The sequence below is a fragment of the Schistocerca cancellata genome, chromosome 3 (assembly GCF_023864275.1).
Source record: "Schistocerca cancellata isolate TAMUIC-IGC-003103 chromosome 3, iqSchCanc2.1, whole genome shotgun sequence".
Lineage (NCBI taxonomy): Eukaryota > Metazoa > Arthropoda > Insecta > Orthoptera > Acrididae > Schistocerca > Schistocerca cancellata.
This window is the reverse complement of record NC_064628.1, coordinates 12,615,550-12,638,874: the sequence shown is the minus strand read 5'-3', so window position 1 is coordinate 12,638,874 and position 23,325 is coordinate 12,615,550. Positions and strand designations below refer to the sequence as shown.

The following is a 23,325-nucleotide window of genomic DNA, read 5'->3' as shown; positions in this document are numbered from 1 at the left end:
CAACAGCCCAAGCTGCAGGCTTGCTTAGTGTCTGGATTTATGTTCAAGCAAGCATTTCTCTTATTTTTGTCCAACCCCTGTATAGGCCAAGTTGAAGCTGTGTGCTGCATCAGGACTTGAATGTAGATACCTACATTGTATGAGCAATGCATTACCAGGTACATTTATCGAAGACCCGTTAAAGTCCCAGTAGAGGCTTTCCCATTATACTTTGTAACCTCCCCACATGGGGCTCACGGCACTTTGGCAGGATCGTGCTTGACTACCACCATCTTTTCCCTTCCGTGCTGGATGTCTGTCCTCTTGCTATTCTTTTTTCCCTCCCTTGAGGATCATGTCTGTGATGAAACTTCCTGGCAGATTAAAACCGTGTGCTGGACCGAGACTCGAACTCAGGACCTTTGCCTTTCGAGGGGAAGTGCTCTACCATCTGAGGTACCTGAGCACGACTCACACTCCATCCTCCCAGCTTCAATTCTGTCAGTACCTTGTCTCCTACCTTCCAAACTTCACAGAAGCTCTTCCGCGAACCTTGCAAAACTCGCACTCCTGGTAGGAAGGATATTGCAGAGACATGGCTTAGCCACAGCCTGGGGGATGTTTCCAGACTCAGATTTTCACTCCTTTCTTCCAGGAGTGCTAGTTCTGTGGGGCGTGAGTTGTGCTTGGGTAGCTCAGTTGGTAGAGCACTTGCCCGCAACAGGCAAAGGTCCCGAGTTTGAGTCTCGATCAGGCACACAGTTTTAATCTGCTAGGAAGTTTCCTATCAGCGCACACTCCGCTGCAAAGTGAAAATCTCATTATGTCTGTGATGTCTGTGATGTTTTTGAGCTGTTCCGAATTTTCAATATCCTGACATCAGAACAGTCTCTTCATTGTTTTTTGTTCCTTTTTTCCTTTCTTCATTTGCCTTCTATCCTTCTTCCACTTCAGCATTTGAGGTTCCTTGTTTTCTTCTTCCTCCCTGTGTGCTCCTGAAGGCCAACCCATTTGGCCGACGCATAATAGGTGACTGGGTTACGCCGAATTCCCAGCCCTGGTCGACAGGTAGGGTTTGCACGTATCCCCAGTACAGACCAGGCCCAGGGAGGGATGATTGTCTGAGTTGTTACCTTCCCAATTTGCCAATTGGTCCCTCTTCAGGGGTTCGTGAGGTATGAACAATCATGTAAGGTGGGTGACCCTCCCCCCCTCCCCCCCCCCGCCCCCCTCTGAGGGACCCCCTCACTCACCCCTGTTGGAAGGAGCGTGCCTTCAGAGAAGCTGGCAATCATGGCAGATTTTCTTGTTGAGCCAATCATCTTCTTCATAGTCTACATCAGCTGCACCACGGTTCCTCGTCATTTCATGTGCTGAAAATGGTCGGTCCTTTGCTACTAGCAAATTGTTTATTATTCAGAAATGTGTTGATGAAATTGCTGGCCCTGTGAAATCCTGCTCTCATTTATGCAATGGCACTTTGCTTTTGGAGACTACTGCTGATTTTCAAGCACAACAACTGCTTGCAGCTTTGCTCCTCCACGACTGTCCTGTTCGTGTCGAGGCGCATCGAATGCTGAATTCTTCACTTGGTGTTATTTACACTAGGCTGCTCAATGGTCTAACCAAGGCAGATATCGAAATGTACCTCTTGCAGTCCATCAGGTGATGAAAAAAGTAGATGCCCACACACAGTCTTTTTCTCACTTTTGGTAGAGTGGTGCTTCCATCAAAGATCAAACCAGCCTAAGACGTTATCACAGTCTGACCACACATTCCAAATGTGATGCACTGCTACCAGTGTCATCACTACAACCACACTCAAATGTCACGTCAACACCCGGCAAAATGTGTAACCTGCGGTAGGGATGCTCACGAGGGCGATTGTCTGCCTCCTCCTCCCTGCTGTATTAATTGCAATGGCAACCGTGCAGCCTCTTCCTGAGATTGTCCCACGTATCTCGATGAGTGGGCCATCCAGAAGATCCGGGTGAAGGACAGAGTGCCTTACCTTGTCGCTTGCAAGTTGTCGGCTGGTCGGAAACATTGCGTTTTACCATCTACTGTGCTGTTTTTGCTATATCTCATTCCACAAAGAACATGGCCACGCAGACATGCAACCTCAAAATTCCCACCACAGTTGTAAAATCACACAGTGTCACAGTACCATCCCTGTCTCCTCCTCCTCCTCCTCCAGCTGTGTAACAAGCCTCCAAACTTCTGTCTCACAGAGCAAAGTCACCTGATACACAACTGGCAGGCCAGAAAGGACAGAAGGAATACTCTCGTGAAGACTTTTTACATCCCTCCACCCAATAAACATCTGGATCGCCATCTGGCACCTGCAAAGGCTCCAAGAAATCGAGCAGAACCAAACAGACTTCTTCTTCATCAACTCGGAGATCCTTTCCGACAGTGTCACTACATGATACCCTCACCCAGCTGACCTCTGTGTCACCGGTGTGCATCGCCGACTGTTTTTCTGCCCTGGACTCTGCAGACTGACAGAAGGAGAATGCCGACACCTCTGTAGATGTCACGGAGCAGGATCCTCCAGTCTCTGCACCCTGTAGCAGTCAGTCTTCGAAGGCTAGCACTCGGCAGCCGCCGAGGTGACACCTCTTCACTTTTTCCTTTCTCCTTTCCTCGTCGTGTCTCTCCTACAGTGGAACATTTGTAGCCTTAGATCCGACAGAGGAATTGCAGCTGCTCTTGTAATTGCAGCATCCACCTATTCTCTGCCTCCAGGAAACAAAATCGCATCCTCACCACCACTTTGACCTCTTGCATTTCTTTCCAGTCTGCTTTGACCTTCGTCCCGAGGATGGCATTCCAGCTCATTGGAGAGTGATCCTGCTTATCCGGGATAACGTTCGTAGTCAAACAGTGTTGCTGACTACCCAGCTTCAAGCTGTTGTAGTCCGCATTTCACCTTTTCCCTTTGTACCGTTTGCATCCCTCCTTCATTTGGTGTCTTTCTTCTTCTTCTGTAGTGGTCAATCCAAGGATTGGTTTTGCAACAGCTACAGTGGCAGCTTGTCTCCATTCTGTGCGTCTTTCAGCTTTTCTCTTCATTTCTTTATAGGTGTTAATCCCACATCTTTCAAGATTTGATCCACATACCTCAGTCGTGGTCTTCCTCTCGGTCTTTTTCCCTCCACATATCCCTCTATGATTGTGTTCAGGAGTCCTTTTTGTCTTAATAGATGGCCTGTAAATTGCACTCTTCTTTTAACAATGAAACTCCAGAAGCTTCTCTTTTCACCTGCTCTTTCCAGAACCACTTCGTTTGTGACCTTGTCGATACATTTTATTTTGAGCATGTGTCTATAGCACCACATTTCAAAAGAATTTAGCTTCTGGTCTTCCTCTGTCCCGAGAGTCCACGTTTCACACCCATAACGTGCCACACTCCACACATATGATTTCAAAAATCTTTTCCCGATTTCAAGGCTGATGCTCTTAGATGTTAATATGTTTTTCTTCTTGTTAAAAGCAGCCTTTGCTTGAGCTATTCTACTTCTCACTTCTGCCTTGCTCCTTCCATCCCTGGTAATATTACTACCCAGATTAGTAAATTTATCAACTTGTTCAAGCAGTTCATTGCCTACACGAACTTGGACTTTCACTCGATCTTCTTTGTCGCATGCCATTACTTTTGTTTTTACTTTATTAATTCTCATATTATATTCTTCACCCATAACTTTATCCATTCTATTCAGTGGGACTACAAGATCTTCTTCACTTTCAGCCAGGACAGCTATATCATCGGCATATCTTATCATATGTATTTGTTGGCCATGAATTACTACACCTGTCTGTGAATTTTCCCTTACTTTTTACAGCGCCTCTTCAATGTATACGTTAAAGATAACAGGGGATAGTGTCATCAGGGCAGAATTCCTCCAGCTTATTGGGCAACTCCCTCACCCCTTTCTGCTGCTCAGTGAATTTAATGTGCACCATCCCGTTTGGGGTTCTCCCAGAATGTATCCGGGAGGTACCCTCTTGGCTGATATTCTCAGTCAACTTCACCTCATTTGCCTTAACACAGGAGCACCCACATTCCTTTCAGGCTCCATGCACACCTATTCCTATTTGGACCTTTCCTTCTGCACTACCCAGCTTGCCTAACGTCTCGAGTGGTCCGTTCCCTCTGACATGTACTCGAGTGATCATTTTCCGTGTGCTATCCATTTGCTGACTCAAATCTCACCTATGTGCACACCCAAATGACAGCTTTCTAAGGCTGACTGGAGGCTTTACTCCTCCCTGGTGACCTTCAAAGAATTACATTTCTCCAGTTGTGACGACCAGGTGGAATACCTTACCAATGTTATCCCTACTGCTGCAGAACATTCCATTCCTGGCACTTCATCTTTACTGCTCCGTGACCCAGTCCCTTGGTCGACTGAGGCTTGCCAAGATGCAATTCGTGTGTGGAGACATGCTCGTCACGTTTTTACTTGTCATCGTACGATGGCAAACTGCATTCGTTATAAACAGTTGCACTCGCAGTGTCATCACATTTTTTGGGATAGCAAAAAAAGCTAACTGGATTTCATTTACTAGTTCTTCTAACAGTTCCAATTCCTCTTCCGTTATTTGGGCTGACCTCTGATGGCTCTCTGGGGCCAATGTCCATTCCCCAATTTCCATCGTGACCATAGCAGACAGTGTCAGTGTACCCTGTTGCTATCTCCAACACCTTGGGGTGCTGCTTTGCGGAGATTTTGAACTCCACCCACTGTCACCCTGCCTTTCTCCATTGGAAACAAGTGGGGGAGGGTCGGGCAATACCCTTCTTTTCTCAGAATAGCGAGTGCTACAATGCCACCTTTACTGTGAGGAAGCTAGATCATGCTCTCACTTTATCCCAATTCCCCACTCCAGGCGCATACGATGTTCACGTCCAGATGTTGCTGAACCTTCCTCTTGCAGGCAAGCACTTCCTCCTTCGTACATACAATCACATCTGGGCAGAGGACATGTTTCCCAGATGCTGGTGTGAAGCCATTCTCATACCTGCACCTAAGCCCAGTAAGGACAAACACTTTTCTTCTACCACCCCATTTCTCTCACCAGCTGTGTTTGCAAGCTGATGGAACATATGATTCATGCCCAGCTGGTACGGTGGCTTTAGTCTTGAAATTTACTAACTGCTGTGTAATGTGGATTTCGAGCGCACCATTCTGAAGTTTACCATCTTGTCACCTTGTCAACCCAGGTCACGAATAGTTATCTGTGGAAATACCAGACTGTGGCTGTGTGTTTCGATTTGCAGAAAGCGCACGACACCTGCTGGAGGACTGGCTTCCTCCATATTTTGTACACGTGGGGCTTCCGATGTCGCATGCTTTATTTTCTTCAGGAATTTTTAAAAGACTGACTTTTCACAGTGCATATCAGTTCTGCCTTGTCAGACACCTTTATCCACGAAAACGGTGTGCCCCAGCATTCAGACCTGAGCGTCACCCTCTTTGCTATTGCCGTTAACTCTATTATGACCTGTCTTCCCCCAGGCATTTCTGGTTCCCTTTTTGTTGACAGTTTTCCCATCTATTGCAGTTCTTCACGGACTTGTCTCCTTCATCGGCATCTTCAGCATTGTCTCAATTGCCTTTACCCATGGAGCATTGACAGTGGCTTCTGCTTTTCCACTGACGAAACGATTTGTATCAATTTCTGCTGGCGGAATTGATTTCTTCCACCGTTTTTACACCTTGGGCCTTTTGCTCTTCCACTTGCTCAAATTATGAAATTCCTGGGGCTCACGCTCATTAGGAAACTCTCTTGGTCCTCCCACACGTCTTAGCCGGACGCCTGCTGTACGCGGTCCCTCAGTGTGCTGTGTGTCCTCAGCGGTGCTTCCTGGGGACCACCCTCCTCAGTTTGTACTGGTCCCTTTCCCATTCAAAACTAGACTGTGGGTGTTTCATTTACGCATCTGCACGTCCATCCATCTTATACCATTTCAATACATTCCACCATTATGCCATCAGTTTGGCCACTGGTGCCTTTTACACTAACACAGTTGAAGGTCTGTATGCGGAAGCTGCCGAACTAATGCTGTCGTACTGCCGTGATTTTCTCCTCCGCAGGTATGCGTGCCATTTGTCCGCCGTGCGTGGCCACCCGTCCTGTGCCTCCTTCTTCGATGACTCCTTTGACCGCGCCCCCCTTCGGGTCCGGGGATTAGAATAGGCCCGAGGTATTCCTGCCTGTCGTAAGAGGCGACTAAAAGGAGTCCATCCCCCTCATGGGGGTAGTTAGCGCCTGCGTCCGGAGACGGACGGTTCCATCACCTATAATTGTGGTCTTTTTGGTTTTTCACTTCTCGTTTCTTCCTTCCTTTGGTTGGTTCCTTTCTTTGCTCTTCTCCACCTTACTGTCTTCCTTACTCTTTCCCTTGACTTCTCCTTGCCTTCTCATTGCCTTCTTCTCCTTGCCTTCTCATTGCCTTCTTCTCCTTGTCTTCTCATTGCCTTCTTCTCCTTGCCTTCTCATTGCCTTCTTCTCATTGCCTTCTTCTCCTTGCCTTCTCATTGCCTTCTTCTCCTTGCCTTCTCTGGTCTCCGCCTCGGCATTTGAGACAGTCTGTCCTCTTTCTCCCTCTCTCTCTTCTTTTTCCTCTTCTTCCTTCCTCCCTGTGCGTGCCTGAAGGCCGCCCCACGCGTTCGCACGCGTAGCCGGTGACGGGGTAACGCGTAATTCCCCGCCCTGGGTAGACATGTAAGGCACGCGCGTACCCCCTGGTAAAGGCCAGGCCCGGGGAGGGGTGATTGCCTGAGCTGATACCTTCTGACCATGCCGATTGGTCCCTCCGTCTGTTTCTCGGGAGGTGTGACCTGAGGTGTAAACATTCACCTAAGGCGGGAGTGCCCTCTGAGAGGGTCCCCACAAGGAAGGAGTGCGCCATCGGAGACGCTGGCAATCATGGGGGATTCCTCCGCAATGGATTCCACTCCATCTCTCTCGACTTCTGCCCAAAAACGGAAACGTGACCAGCCACCAGTGACAAAAGTACTACCGCCTGCCCCACAGTTCCTCGTCGTTTCTCGATCTGAGGACGGAAAGGATTTTTCCTCTGTCAACCCTTTCGTTATCCAGAAAGGCGTAGATGCCATAGCTGGATCTGTCAAATCTTGTACCAGGTTGCGTAACGATACCTTATTACTAGAAATTGAGAGTGCCTTTCAAGCACAAAAACTGCTTCCGGCCACACTCCTGTACACGTTCCCTGTCCGGGTGGAGGCCCACCGAACTTTGAATTCGTCTCGTGGTGTAGTCTATACTAGCTCCCTCGACGGATTGACTGACGAGGAGATTCAATCTTTCCTCGCTGAGCAGGGCGTGACGGCTGTCCATAGGGTCATGAAAAAGGTCAACAATGATCTTGTACCGACCCGGACACTTTTCTTGACCTTCGATAGTGTTAAGCTGCCATCGCGCATCAAGGCAGGCTACGAGGTTATTTCTGTTTGCCCCTATGTCCCGACACCTACGCGCTGCTACCAGTGTCAGCGTTTCAATCATACTCGACAGTCTTGTTCCAATGCGGCTAAATGTGTCACTTGTGGCAGGGATGCCCATGAGGGTGACTGTCCACCTCCGTCTCCTCGTTGTGTGAACTGTCAGGGTGACCATGCCGCATCCTCCCGCGACTGTCCTGTCTATAAGGGAGAACGCTGTATCCAAGAAATTCGGGTCAAAGAGAAAGTGTCCACCTCGGCTGCTCGCAAGCTATTGGCTAGTAGCAAGCCCGCGCTGCTCCCAGCGGGGAAATACAGTACTGTCCTCGCCTCTCCTCGGACTACCAGGGAGATTGCAACCCAGACATGCGATCTGACCTTCAGCACCACGGTCGTCCGTTCGGCCAGTGCTAAGATCGCGCGGTCGACGTCTCCTCTTCCTCCCATCACCCCACAGACACCAGCCCCTTCATCAGCTTCTGCTAAGACGAAGACCCTGAAGTCAGATGCACGGGCCTTCAAGAAGGAACCATCCCATGCAGACTTCCTACGTACCTCGACCTCCCAGCCTTCGACCGGTACTTCCACCAAACGTCCTTCCAAGAAGGCTCATAGGAAGCACAGTTCTCCTTCTCCGCCACGGCGCATTTCTTCTCCTGCGCCACCCAGCGGTTGCCGCCCCAGGCCGTCATCCGTTTCGCCTGGCCGCACCGCTGGTAGCCGAACATCTGGCCGTTCACCGGCGGAGGAAGCTCCCCCTCCCGGCCATCCTCCCAAGATGGCCGATGAACCTATAGACCCAATGGACGATGACTGTCCGCCTACTGATAGCGGCGGCAGTGCTCGCTCGAAGCCAGGCCCTCAGCGGCCTTTGAGGTGACCCCTTCTTTCATCTTCCCTTTCTTCTTACAATGGCACTTATTCACTGGAATATTCGCAGCATTCGCTCCAACCGAGAGGACTTGAAGTTGCTGCTCCGCTTGCACCGTCCGCTCGTCGTAGCCCTCCAGGAAACGAAGCAACGCCCATGCGATCAAATTGCCTTGGCACACTACACCTCTGTGCGTTTCGACCTACCCCCTGTGGTAGGTATCCCAGCTCATGGAGGGGTTATGTTGCTGGTCCGGGATGATATTTACTACGATCCCATCACGTTGTACACCGGCCTGCTGGCAGTTGCCATCCGCATTACTCTCCCCACTTTTAAATTTTCCATTTGTACCGTTTACACTCCATCGTCATCTGCCGTTACCAGGGCAGACATGATGCAACTTATTGCTCAGCTACCTGCACCATTTTTGTTAACTGGAGACTTCAATACCCATCATCCTCTTTGGGGCTCTCCAGCATCCTGCCCGAGGGGCTCCTTGTTAGCAGACCTTTTCAACCAGCTCAATCTTGTCTGCCTCAATACTGGCGCCCCTACTTTTCTTTGGGACACATCTCACACCTAGTCCCATTTAGACCTCTCTATATGTACTCCCCAACTTGCACGCCGGTTTGAGTGGTATGCACTTTCTGATACATATTCGAGCGACCACTTCCCGTGTGTTATCCATCTCCTGGAGCATACCCCCAGTCCGTGCTCCTCTAGTTGGACCATCTCCAAGGCAGACTGGGGGCTCTTCTCTTCCAGGGCGACCTTTCAGGATCAAACCTTCCCAAGCTGCGATTGTCAGGTCGCACACCTCACGGAAGTCATTCTCGCTGCTGCTGAATATTCCATCCCTCACCCTACTTCTTCTCCACGTCGCGTACCGGTCCCCTGGTGGTCCGCAGCATGTAGAGACGCTTTACGTGCTTGTCGACGTGCTTTACGCACCTTTAAACGCCACCCTACAGTGGCGAATTGTATCAATTATAAACGATTATGTGCTCAGTGTCGTCGTATTATTAAAGAAAGCAAGAAAGCCAGCTGGGCTGCTTTCACAAGCACCTTCAACAGTTTTACTCCTTCTTCTGTTGTCTGGGGTAGCCTGCGCCGGCTATCTGGCACTAAGGTCCACTCACCAGTTTCTGGCTTGACGGTCGCGAATGACGTCCTTGTGGCCCCTGAGGATGTCTCCAATGCCTTCGGCCGCTTTTTCGCAGAGGTTTCGAGCTCCGCTCATTACCACCCTGCCTTCCTCCCCCGCAAACAGGCAGAGGAGGCTAGGCCACCTAACTTCCGCTCCTCGAATTGTGAAAGTTATAATGCCCCATTCACCATGCGGGAACTCGAAAACGCACTTGGCCGATCACGGTCCTCCGCTCCAGGGCCTGATTCTATTCATATTCAGATGCTGAAGAATCTTTCTCCTGCGGGTAAAGGTTTTCTTCTTCGTACATACAATCGCATCTGGATTGAGGGACATGTTCCCGCATGCTGGCGCGAGTCTATTGTTGTCCCGATTCCTAAGCCGGGGAAGGACAAGCACTTGCCTTCCAGTTATCGACCTATCTTGCTTACCAGCTGTGTCTGTAAAGTGATGGAGCGAATGGTTAACTCTCGATTGGTTTGGCTGCTCAAGTCTCGACGCCTACTTACCAATGTACAATGTGGATTTCGTAGGCGCCGCTCTGCTGTTGACCATCTGGTTACCTTGTCGACCTTCATTATGAATTACTTCTTGCGGAAGCACCCGACCGCGGCTGTGTTCTTTGATTTGGAAAAGGCTTACGACACCTGTTGGAGGGCGGGCATTCTCCGCACCATGTATACATGGGGCCTTCGCAGTCGCCTCCCTCTTTTTATTCGTTCCTTTTTAATGGATCGACAGTTCAGGGTACGTGTGGGTTCTGTCCTGTCAGACACCTTTCGCCAGGAGAATGGGGTGCCACAGGGCTCAGTTTTGAGTGTCGCTCTCTTCGCCATCGCGATCAATCCAATAATGGATTGCCTCCCAGCTGATGTATCAGGCTCCCTTTTCGTGGACGATTTTACCATCTATTGCAGCGCGCAGTGTACATGTGTCCTGGAGCGCTGTCTTCAGCGTTCTCTTGACCGTCTTTACTCCTGGAGTGTCGCCAATGGCTTCCGTTTTTTCTGCCGAGAAGACGGTCTGTATTAACTTCTGGCGCTACAAAGAGTTTCTCCCACCGTCCTTACGACTCGGTCCCGTTGCTCTCCCAATCGTGGAGACAACCAAATTTTTAGGCCTTACATTTGACAGGAAACTTAGCTGGTCTCCACATGTGTCATATTTGGCTGCCCGTTGTACCCGTTCTTTAAATGTCCTCCGTGTTCTCAGTGGTATGTGGTGGGGAGCGGATCGAACCGTCCTACTTCGTCTATATCGGTCGATCGTCCGCTCCAAGCTGGATTATGGGAGCTTCGTATACTCCTCTGCACGGCCATCCATCTTACGCCGCCTCAACTCCATACAACATCGGGGTTTACGACTTGCGATCGGAGCATTTTATACTAGTCCCGTAGAGAGTCTTCATGCTGACGCTGGCGAATTGCCACTCACCTACCGGCGCGATATACTGCTTTGTCGGTATGCCTGTCGGCTACTGTCAATGCCAGACCATCCGTCTTATCGTTCCTTTTTTTGACGACTCTCTCGACCGTCAATATGGGTTGTATGTCTCTGCCCTGCTACCCCCTGGAGTTCGCTTTTGTCGACTCCTTCAACACCTTAATTTTTCACTCCCTGCAACCTTTCGAGTGGGCGAGAGCCACACGCCACCTTGGCTCCAAGCTCAGGTCCGCGTTCACCTTGACCTCAGCTCGCTCCCAAAAGAGGTTACCCCCGGTTCGGTCTACCACTCCCGTTTTGTGGAACTTCGTTCGAAGTTCATCAATATGACTTTCATTTATACCGATGGCTCTAAGACCAATGACGGGGTCGGGTGTTCTTTTATTGTCGGGGCACAAAGTTTCAAATACCGGCTCCATGGCCATTGTTCGGTCTTCACAGCTGAGCTCTTTGCCCTCTACCAGGCTGTTCTTTACATCTGCCGCCACCGACATTCTGCTTATGTCATCTGCTCCGATTCCCTGAGCGCCATAAAGAGCCTCAGTGATCCGTATCCGGTTCAGCCTTTCGTGCACCGGATCCAACGCTCTCTTCGGCAGCTGGTGGACGTCGGTTCTCCGGTTAGCTTTATGTGGGTCCCTGGCCATGTCGGTATCCCTGGGAACGAAGCTGCAGATGCCGCGGCCAAGGCTGCGGTCCTCCAGCCTCGGACAGCTTCTTGTTGTGTCCCTTCGTCAGATTTTAGCAGGATTATTTGTCGGCGAATTTTATCGCTGTGGCATGCCGATTGGGCTGCCCTTACAGCCAACAAGCTTCGGGCCTTGAAACCTCTTCCCGTGGCTTGGACGTCCTCCTCACGCCCTTCTCGGCGGGAGGAGGTAGTTTTGGCCCGGTTAAGAATTGGACACTGCCGGTTGAGCCATCGCCATCTGCTGACGGCTGCGCCGGCGCCGTTCTGCCCATGTGGGCAATTGCTGACGGTCCGCCACATTTTAATGTCCTGTCCGGATTTTAACGCACTTTGTCTCGATCTTAACCTGCCATGTACTTTAGATGCCGTTTTAGTGGATGACCCACGAGCAGCTGCTCGTGTTCTTCGTTTTATCAATTTGACAAACCTCACTAAGGACGTTTGATGATGCTGTTTTTTAATCCTATGCCTGTCAGTCTGTCTTTTATTGTGTTTTCCCTTTTAGTTGTTGTTTTAAACTTGTGCCTCGCGGTGCATTCTTAACGTCATCAGGGCGCTAATGACCATTGAAGTTGTGCGCCCTAAAACCACAAAAAAAAAAAAAAAAAAAATCCTTTGACCGCCAGTATGGAGCACATCCTTCTTCTCTGTTACTTAATGTAATTCACTTTGGCTATTGCTTTGGCAGTGTATTTTCACGCTTCCTGCCTCTTTCCCAATGGGTGTGAACCATTTACCACCTTGACTTTGTGTGGTGACCCGTGTTCACGTTGGACTTCATTCGCTTTGCACTACTCCGGACTTGCTCTATCGCCGTAAGTTTCTCGACCTTCGCACAGAACTTCGCAATAGTACTTTGTGTACACTGATGGCCCTCGGGATGATGTGGTGGTCGGTGTGGCTTTGTGTTTGGCATCAATGATTTTTGGTATTGGCTTCCGGAACGCTGCTTAGTATTTACAGTGGAGCTCTTCGCCCTGTATCAGGCGATGCAGTACACTCTGCGAAACAGCCTTTTCAACCGTGTCATCTACTCCGACTCTCTCAGTGCCCTTCAGAGTCTCTACGTGCTGTACACCATCCATCCCTTAGTGCAGTAATTCCAGGAAAGATATCACTTGCTCACTCTTGATGGAGCCACTGTGATGTTTATGTGGGTCCCTAATCGTGTGGGTGTGATGGGGAACGAGGCTGCTGACTCTGCTGTCAAGGCTGCAGTCCTCGTTCCTCGGCCCGCTAGTTCTTCCATTCCCTCCGATGATCTCTGTGCTGCCGACTGTCGCCAGGTGGTGTCACTTTGACATCTCCACTGGGCTTCCCTTCGTGGGAACAAGCTCTGGGGAATTAAGCCTCTCCCAGTGCCTTGGCTGACTTCCTCTCGGCCCTCTCACCGCAAGACCATTTTAGCTAGATTGCATATTGGGTGCTGTCTTTTTAGCCATTGCCATTTGTTTAGCGGAGATCCCCCACAACTTTGTGCTCATTGCCCTCAGCCTTTGATGGTTTGCCATCTCCTGACAGAATGCCCCTTTTTAAACATTTACATTCTCATTTATGTTTGTCATCTGAGTTATCAGCTGTTTTAGCAAATGACACGTGGGCTGTTGACTGCGTTTTTGTCCATTGTAGCAATGTGGTGAAGGACATTCTATCTTAAGTTCAGGGCCTCCATTGTCTTTATGGTGTGTTTTATGGACCTTTTTCCAAGTCCTTGTTTTTAGCTGTCTTTCCTTCCATCAACTGGGCTTAACATTTAGTCGCTTTTAACTCCTTTCTCGTTTTCATGTCCTTTGGTTCTGACATGGGTACTTACGACTCTAGTTGTTTTTGTTCCCAAAAACAAAACAAACTTTGAACCCCTGAACACTTTTGGGCCATGAGTTATCCCAGATTATTAGTCATAAGACATTGGCTGGGCTGAAAATAAGCAAAAAGTAGGAAAAGAAAGAGAAGGGACACAGTAGGAGTATGTGGGTTGATGAAAGCAGAAGAATCTCGTGGTAGTATTTTGCACAGAGCACAATATAATCATTGCATACACTGAGTTTAAAATAATGAAAGAGGGTTGTATATGGGGAAGGGAACTGGGGACACAAGAAAACATCAGATACATTACATAGTGGTAAGACAGGTATTTATAAACCAGATTGCAAACTGCAGAATTTCTCTTCTAGCAGAGCTTGCTGTTGGCCATAATTTACTGGTTATGATTGGGAAACTAAAGCTAATGAACTTGCAGAAATGTGGAATTTATGATGATGGTACTAGAATAACTTGAAACAATTGGAAGTTGTGGAGTGTTTCAAAGTTAACATTAGACTGCAGAAATAGACAAATGAAAAACAATGAAACGGGAATGGGTAGCTTTGAGAGATGAAACAATGAAGGAAGGTGAGGAACAACTTAGCAGAGTGACAAGGTTCAATAGAAATTCTTTGCTAAAGGCAGGAAATATAAAGTTTAATTGTTAAATGGAGAAAATATAAAAAATGAAGCACACAAAAGAGAATACAGTCATACAAAAAATGAGACTGACGTAAGGTACAGTGAGACGAAACATGTGTGCTTAGAGGAGAGATTCAAAGCTGTAAAAGTGTGCATAACTATACGAAGATTGCTTTGTTCAAGTCTGTACTCAGAAAACCACTTTGAAGTGCATGGCAGAGGGTGCTTTCCATTGTGTCAGTTATCAGGGCTTGTTTTTGTGCCATTGATGTATCAAGTGTGGAGAAAAATGATGGCTGAATCACTGATCTTGTTTTCACGATCCCTATGGAAGCAACATCTAGTGAGTTGTTGTATTCCTAGAAACGTTGCTTGAAGTTGGTTCTTGAAACTTTGTAAGTAGGATTTCACGAGGTTGGTTTGCATCTGTCTACAAGTGTCTGCCAGCTGAGTTTCTTTCTGTGTCTCTGTGAACCTCTTCCATGGATCGAACAAACCTGTTGCCATTTGTGTTCCACTTCTTTGTAAACAATAAATATCACTTGTCAGTCCTATTTGGCATGTGTCCCTCACACTTGAACAGTATTCTAGAATGGGTCACACGAGTATTTTCTAAGCAGTCTCATTTGTAGACTGATAGAATTTCTGTAGTATTCTACCTATAAACAAAAGACTGCCACCTGGTTTATCCATGACCGAACCTATGTGATTGTTCCATTTCGTATCACTACAAATTATTATACCCAGGACTTGTTTGAATTGAGTGATTCCAACTGTGGCTTGTTGTTATTGCAGTCATATGATGCAATTTATTTCTCATTTTGCAGAGTGCACAGTTTTACTTTTCTGAACATTTAAAGTAAGTTGCCAGTCTTTGCAGTATTTTGAAATCTTTTCAAGATCTGATTGAATATTTGTGCAGCTTCTTTCTGACAGTGCTTGATTATAGACAGCTGCCTCATCTGCGAAAAGTCTGAGTTTACTATGATCATTGCATGCAAGGTTGTTAATATACAACATGAACAGGAGGTGTCCAAATGCTATTTACTAGGACTCATGTGAAGTTAATTGCAGTCTGTGATAACTCTCCATTAGAGACAATAAACTGCATCCTCCTGACCAAGAAGTCCTCAGTCCAGTCACAAATTTTGCTTGATATACTATATGATCATAATTTCAATGACAAGCATAAGTGTGTAATGAGTGAAATGTTTTTCATAAGTTGAGATTTACTTTGTCTGTCCGACTGCCATGATCCATCGCTTTCAGGATATCACAGGAGAAAAAGGCAGGTTTTGTTCTATGTGATCATTGTTTTTGGAATCGTACGATTCGGCATGGAAGTGATTCTGATCAAATAGCTCATTACATTGGAGCCCAGAACACACTGTCTGATCAAAAATATCTGGACACTTACTAGCGGTCATTAGTGTGGTGTGTGTCCATCCTTCACCTATATGACAGCGTGAACTCTGCCTGGGACATTTTCGATGAGGTGTCTGAAGTATATGGAGGAATCTCAGCCTGTTATGTCTCAAGATACAAAACCAAATAAGGTGATGTTAGATGCTGGGATGTGGCACAAAGTCAACATCTAACTCATGCTGAATGTGTTCCATTGGATTCAGATTGGTTGGTGTGCAGGCCAATCCATTTCAGGAATGTTATTGTCCACAATCCGTTGCCTCATAGTTGCTGCTTTATTATGTGGTGCATCATCATGCTGATCAAATCAACACCTCTGAACTGTTATTGACTGTAAACAGCACACAATGCTATAAAATGTGTCCATGTCCTTCAACGTTTAGCATTTCCTTAAATGCAGTAAGAGCACCACACCCTAACCAGGAAAAACACCCCCACACCTTAATACCGCTCTTCTTTACTTCGCTGTTGCCACTAAGCATAATGGTAGGTAACATTCTCTAGACTGAAACCATTCCATCAGATTGCCACAGGGTCTAGCTTGATGATTGTTTGTTTTCATTCTTCCACCGTCCAGTGTCATTACTCTTTACATCACATTGAGTGTCACTTAGCACAGACTACAGAAATTTGTGCCTTATGAGGAGCTGCTTGACCGACGTACCCCATTCTTCTTAACTTCCTGTGCACAGTCAATGTGTTAACTGGACTGCTGATAGCACTTTGCAATTCGCAAGTAATTCATTCCACTGATTTCATGCAGTTTCTATCTGTACTTGAGGTCTCCCTGGTCTTGGTTTGCTAAGGTTATTCCTTCGCATTTACACTTCGCAGTCACATCACTGACAGTTGACTTGGGCAGCTTTAGGAGGATTGAAACGTTCCTGATGAATTTGTTACTTAGATGACATCGAATTACTAATCCACATTTGAAATCGCTGAGCTCTCCTGCTTTTGCTGTTACCACTTCTCTACTGACAACGGATTACTCCCAGCCTACTTTTATACTAGTGAGTCCACCTCTTTTGACATCTAGTGATCAGTTCTGCTTTACATATGGGCACCTTTACACTTTTGATCAATTAGTATATATTCTGAGATTCTACAAAAGATAGATGTCAATGATATTGGACAATTCATTTTGTTGATCACTCCTTGCAGATGATTGTGACTTGTGCTTTCTTCCAATCACTGGTCACAACATTTTGTTTGCTGGATTTACAGTGTATTATCGTTAAAATTTTGCATAAATCTGATAGAGATTCCATCAGGCCCTGGAGTTTTTGTCAGTTTTACTGGTTTCACCTGTTTCCCGACACCACTGATATTAATATCTGTATCATTTATCTTCTTAGTGGTGCAAGGTTAAACTGTGGTGATTCTCCCCGAGTTTCTTTTGTAAAGGAAAATTTGAAGACAGGCTTCTTTATTTTTGCTATTGCTTTGCAACCCTCACTTTGAGTCCCGTGTCACCTATGAATATCTGGACACTGGACTCTAGTTTTGGTACTAGTAACTGCTCTTACGTGTTGTTGTTGGTTGTTGTTTTTGGTATTATGCTCCTCAATCTGAGGATTGTTTTGATGCAGCTTTCAATGCTAGTCTTTCGTATGCTAGTCTCTTAGTCTGTGCATAGCTGCCACAGCCTACATCCATTTCAACTTGGTAACAGTAATCAACCCTTGCTCTCCTGCTACAATTCCTTCTGTTACCAGATCGACAACTCCTGGATGCCTCAGGATTTGTTCTATCAACTGAACACTTTTTTTTAGCCAACTTGTGCCATGAATTTCTTTTTCCCTAATTGTATTCAGTATTTCCTAATTTGTTACTTGATCTACCCCCCCCCCTCCCCTCCCCTGCCCAAATCCCAAGAGCTACATCTGTTGCATCTTAACCTCAAAAGAAACAAGTTCGCTACATAGCTTTCAGACTTAACACTCTCGAAAATTTTCTCACTATTGCAGTTGGTATAATAACAGATTAAGGAGAAGCTTCATTTACTCTAGAGAATTTGGGAATGGCACAGTGATTGCTCCCCCCACCCTGTCCTTGTCCCAAAATCATGGATTTGATTCTGACTATTGTCCATATTTCACGTTCATATAAAGTTACACATCAGACAAATACTGTCAGAAAAGACTTCTTTACACTTAAACTTATACTAATTGTTAACAAATTCCCCCCTTTTTTCCCCAGAAATGTTTTTCTTGCTACTACCAGTCTGCATTACATATATATTCCACACTTTGTCCATAATCAGTAATGTACAGCCCAAACAGCAAAACTCATCAACTGCTTTTAATGTCTTGTTTCAATTTCTTATTCTTTCAGAAGTGCCTGATTTAATTCAGCTATATCAGTAATGTAGGAAAAGATAGATTGCTTCCGGAATGAGATTTTCACTCTGCAGCATAGTGTGCACTCATATGAAACTTCCTGGCCACTTAAAAATGTGTGCCGGACCGAGACTCGAGCTTAGGACCTTTGCCTTTCGCGGGCTAGTGCTCTACCAACTAAGTTGCACACGCGTGACTCACGACCCGTCCTCACAACTTTAATTCAGCCAGTACCTTGTCTCCTACCTTCCAAACTTCACAGAAGCTCTTCTGCAAACCTTGCAGAACTAGCACTCCCGGAAGAAATGATATTGTGGAGATGTGGCTTAGCCACAGCCTAGGGGATGTTTCCAGAATGAGATTTTCACTCCTTTCTTCCAGGAGCGCTAGTTCCGCAAGGTTCGCAGAAGAGCTTCTGTGAAGTTTGGAAAATAGGAGATGAAGTACTGGCAGAATTAAAGTTGTGAGGACAGGTCGTGAGCCGTGCTTGGGTAGCTCAGTTGGTAGAGCACTTGCCATCAAAGGCAAAGGTCCCAAGTTTGAGTCTTGGTCTGGTACACAGTTTTAAACTTCCAGGAAGTTGCATATTAGCACACACTCCACTGCAGAGTGAAAATCTCATTCTGGAAACATCCCCTAGGCTGTGGCTAAGCCATGTCTCCGCAATATCCTTTCTTCCAGGAGTGCTAGTCCTGCAAGGTTTGCAGAAGAGCTTCTGTGAAGTTTGGAAGGTAGGAGACGAGGTACTGGCTGAATTAAAGTTGTGAGGATGGGTCGTGAGTCATGCTTTGGTAACTCAGCTGGTAGAGCACTTGCCCATGAAAGCAAAGGTCCTGAGTTTGAGTCTTGGTCCGGTACACAGTTTTAATCTGCCAGGAAGTTTCAGATAGATTGCTCCTTAGTATAAAGATGGCATGTTAAAGTTTCAGACAGGCACAATTAAATGACGCTTACATTTAAACTTTTGGCCACAGTCTTCATCAGAAGAAGAGAAACACACTTACATCATTCATGCAAGCAAGCATACCTCACACACACACACACACACACACACACACACACACACACCACACACATACACACACACACACAAACAAAATCGCAAACTCCGGCAGCTCAGGCATGTGACAAAACTTATTTTTGCAGAGGTTTTTTTCTATGAATGTTAGTTTTCAATGCTAATAAGCAAATATACTCTCTCATCAAAGTCTGTGTTTCTGTGTGGTACAGTATACTCAGGTGTAGAATTTTGTTAAAAATAAAATGTGAAAGTGGATTGACACGGGTAATTAAAGATATAAATTATATGTATGCTTTATTAACCACATTTTCCGTAATTGTTTAGATTCTAGGAAAGCAAATCCCTGTTACTTACATGGGAAATACTTTTCATAGTTAATATAAATCCCCATGAAATAAACCTCCACAGTTACAAAAAATGTAAATTGTTTCATCCCTGCGCTTGGAACTCAGTTATTGTTTCACACCATACTGTCACAGTAAGTGAAAAAGTTTATTTGGACATAATCAGAAGATTAATTTCTGTTGCATGTGAATTTATTGCCATTCTGCATGACGTATATGTGCTGCAGATTAAAAAATGTGTTTGTGTCAAAGATAAATTAATATTGCCTGGTGACTGTAATTTAAAATTGAAATAATGTTTAACTTGTGTTTTTAATAGTCCTGTCTTCCTGTGCAGTGTATGCCCCTTCCTACACTTGCAAACTACGAAGAGGATGCTGCTAGAATGCGTCGTCTGCAGGAAGAAAATGACATGCTGAGACATAAACTTGCACAGATTGATAACACAAAAGCCACCCCATCAGATGGGCCATCACTGATAGAAGGAGTGCAGCCTACAGAACTCATGGATGATTTTTACATCATTGCACAGTGAGTTATAATATTTTTAGATGTTCAGTCTTTGGAGAATAAATCACTGAAAAATTAAAGTTCTTCCTTTCCTTACAATGGTTAGTGACTAAAGATTGTTAAAGGTAAAACAACATATAATTTTAATAATTCCGTAACAGAAGTTTCACCAGGTGAATTCTGTTGATGTAATCTCTCTCTCTCTCTCTCTCTCTCTCTCTCTCTCTCTCTCACTCTCTCACTCTCTGTCTGTGTCTCTCTCTCTCTCTCTCTCTCTCTCTCTCTCTCTCTCTCTCACACACACACACACACTCCTCTTCTTCTCCATCACACTTCTCCTTTTCTTCATCCTCCTCCTCCTCTCTGTCGCCCCCACCCCCCTCCTCTGTCTGCCCCCCTCTTCTGCGTCCGCCCCCCCTCTTCTGCGTCCGCCCCCCCTCTTCTGCGTCCGCCCCCCCTCTTCTGCATCCGCCCCCCCTCTTCTGCGTTCGCCCCCCCTCTTCTGCGTCGGCCCCCCCTCTTCTGCGTCGGCCCCCCCTCTTCTGCGTCGGCCCCCCCTCTTCTGCGTGGCCCCCCCTCTTCTGCATGGGCCCCCCCCTCTTCTGCGTGGGCCCCCCCCTCTTCTGCGTCGGCCCCCCCTCTTCTGCGTCGGCCCCCCCTCTTCTGCGTCGGCCCCCCCTCTTCTGCGTCGGCCCCCCCTCTTCTGCGTCGGCCCCCCCTCTTCTGCGTCGGCCCCCCCCCTTCTGCGCCCGCCCCCTCTTCTGTGCCCGCCCCCCCTCTTCTGCATCTGTCGCCCGTTCGCACCCCGTCTTCTGTGTCCGCCCCCCCCTCTTCTGTGTTGGCGTCCCCTCTTCTGCGTTCCCCCCCCCCTCTTCTGCGTCGGACAGCCCCCCCTCTTCTGCGTCGGATAGCCCCCCCACTTCTGCATCAGAACCCCCCCCACTATCTTCTGCGTGGGAACAACCCCCCTCTTCTGCGTCGGACCCCCCCACCCCCTTCTGCGTCAGACCCCCCCCACCCTCTTCTGCGTCGGACCCCCCACCTTCTTCTGCGTCGAACCCCCCCCCCTCTTCAGTGTCTGACCCCGCTCCCTCTCTTCTGCGCTAGACCCCACCCCCCCCTCTTTTGCATCGGACCCTCCCCCCCCACCTCTTCTGCGTCTGCCCCCCCCCCTCTTCAGCATCCACTTCTGCCCCCCTCTTCTCTGTCCCTCCCATCTTCTCTCTCTCTCTAGTGGTTGGGATAGCACAGGACTGCTCTTAGTCATTGTACATCCAGAATAAATGTCAAATAATTGAAAATCAGAGCAAAATTTTGCAGACATGTTTCATCATGTTTATCAGATAAATAAAGATATCTTTGTGAATGTGCAGAACTAGAAACATTACAAAATTTTGTGATCAGTTTTGTGATATATTTTTCTGTTGCATCATATGCAACACAGTGTATTAGAGGATTTATATTATATAAATGATGTTTCAGAAATTACTGTTTTAATATCTGAAACACTTTAATTCCAGAGAAACACTGAACTCAGGAGAGAGCCAAAGTAAAACTCTTAAGAATCTTATTCGCAATATTGGAAGTGGTTTGCCTGCAAGTCCAATTCTGAACAGAAAGAGTTCCCAGGCAGGTACATGAAATATATTGTTTTAATGACAGTGCAAGTAGTCTATAACAAGATAATTTCACACTGCTATAAATGCAACTTTTAAAATTACAAGTGTGACAACATTCAGTTCAAACTAGAGTGTAAAATTAGGCTGTGAACATTTGTATCCCTTATTAAAACCCTGACAACATTTACTAAATAGTTATTAATTATTTTATGCTAAATGATCATACAAAATTGAACATTACTTGGAAATTTTGTGCATGAATATCTTATTTTTTTGTACAACTTTATTACTTCTGTTTATTATCTGTGAACATCATTGTTTAAACTACAAGCTACATTAAATGTATTATGGTTGCAAATGTTTCTTCTATTTTATTGGTGAACATAATACTGAAAGAGTGATTGATGATGTGACTTCTTGTGGTTGCAAAGTAATTTGTATTACGGTACATGAATTGTACTCCATACATTGCTCCAAAGTATTTGAGATGAGGGACAAAAAGATGCAATACATTTCAGTACTAAACACTGTAAATTTAATCCTGTTATCTAAATATGGTGATGTAATTATCAGAAAAGTTCACATGTAACTCAAAGAGCAAAGTCATTAGCTCAAAAATGCCAGCCTGCAAGTGAAATAAGAAAACAGTACACAAAAAACCATGAAGTGAAACATAAATTGTATGAAACATGCTTGCACTTAACTGACACTATAAATAACAGCACCATTCCCTGATATATATTAGACAAACTTGAAGAGCACATGTGTAAGTCATAGAGCAGTTAAAGCAAAGTCAGTTTAAGAAACAAAAGATACTTATGGACAAACAAATACGTCAAACACACTAAACAAGTGGAGACACACACATTAATTCTACTGATGCCATATAAACCACACAGACAACAAACTTAAGGATGAAGAAACACAGCTAGTGCAGAAAGGTTTAAAACACAGTGTAAACACAAAAGTAAATGAATGTTATGTAGAAAATTTGATCATGAAATTTGAGAACAAAAAGAGGACACAAGCACTGTGAACATAAGCTTGACAAGAGAATTAATAGGCAAACAAATCAAAAGCATGATAGATACAAGACGTGGACACAGTAAAATGAGAGATAATCACAGAAGCTAAAACTCTGAAATCCGTCAGAGAAAAACTACACATAGGAAACATAATCATAACTTAGGCATTCGGAGTAGGTATTAAAATCCATGGAGAAGAAATAAAAACTTTGAGGTTCGCCGATGACATTGTAATTCTGTCAGAGACAGCAAAGGACTTGGAAGAGCAGTTGAACGGAATGGACAGTGTCTTGAAAGGAGGATATAAGATAAACATCAACAAAAGCAAAACGAGGATAATGGAATGTAGTCAAATTAAGTCAGGTGATGCTGAGGGAATTAGATTAGGAAATGAGACACAAAGTAGTAAAGGAGTTTTGCTATTTGGGGAGCAAAATAACTGATGATGGTCGAAGTAGAGAGGATATAAAATGTAGACTGGCAATGGCAAGGAAAGCGTTTCTGAAGAAGAGATATTTGTTAACATCGAGTATAGATTTAAGTGTCAGGAAGTCGTTTCTGAAAGTTTTTGTATGGAGTGTAGCCGTGTATGGAAGTGAAACATGGACGATAAATAGTTTGGACAAGAAGAGAATAGAAGCTTTTGAAATGTGGTGATACAGAAGAATGCTGAAGATTAGGTGGGTAGATCACATAACTAATGAGGAGGTATTGAATAGGATTGGGGAGAAGAGGAGCTTGTGGCACAACTTGACTAGAAGAAGGGATCGGTTGGTAGGACATGTTCTGAGGCATCAAGGGATCACAAATTTAGCATTGGAGGGCAGCATGGAAGGTAAAAATCGTAGAGGGAGACCAAGAGATGAATACACTAAACAGATTCAGAAGGATGTAGGTTGCAGTAAGTTCTGGGAGATGAAGAAGCTTGCACAGGATAGAGTAGCATGGAGAGCTGCATCAAACCAGTCTCAGGACTGAAGACCACAACAACAAC

The 23,325-nt window shown here is 46.0% G+C and overlaps 1 protein-coding gene across 1 annotated transcript in view; it reads left to right on the top strand.

The window, feature by feature from the left end:
• Positions 1 to 23,325, top strand: part of LOC126176787 (WD repeat-containing protein 91) — a 193,204-nt gene that overhangs the window by 50,708 nt on the left and 119,171 nt on the right. Inside the window, exons 5-6 of the mRNA XM_049923959.1 lie at positions 19,515 to 19,708; positions 21,208 to 21,320. Coding sequence (XP_049779916.1) covers positions 19,515 to 19,708; positions 21,208 to 21,320 — 307 coding nt within the window. The remainder of the gene's footprint in view (positions 1 to 19,514; positions 19,709 to 21,207; positions 21,321 to 23,325) is intronic.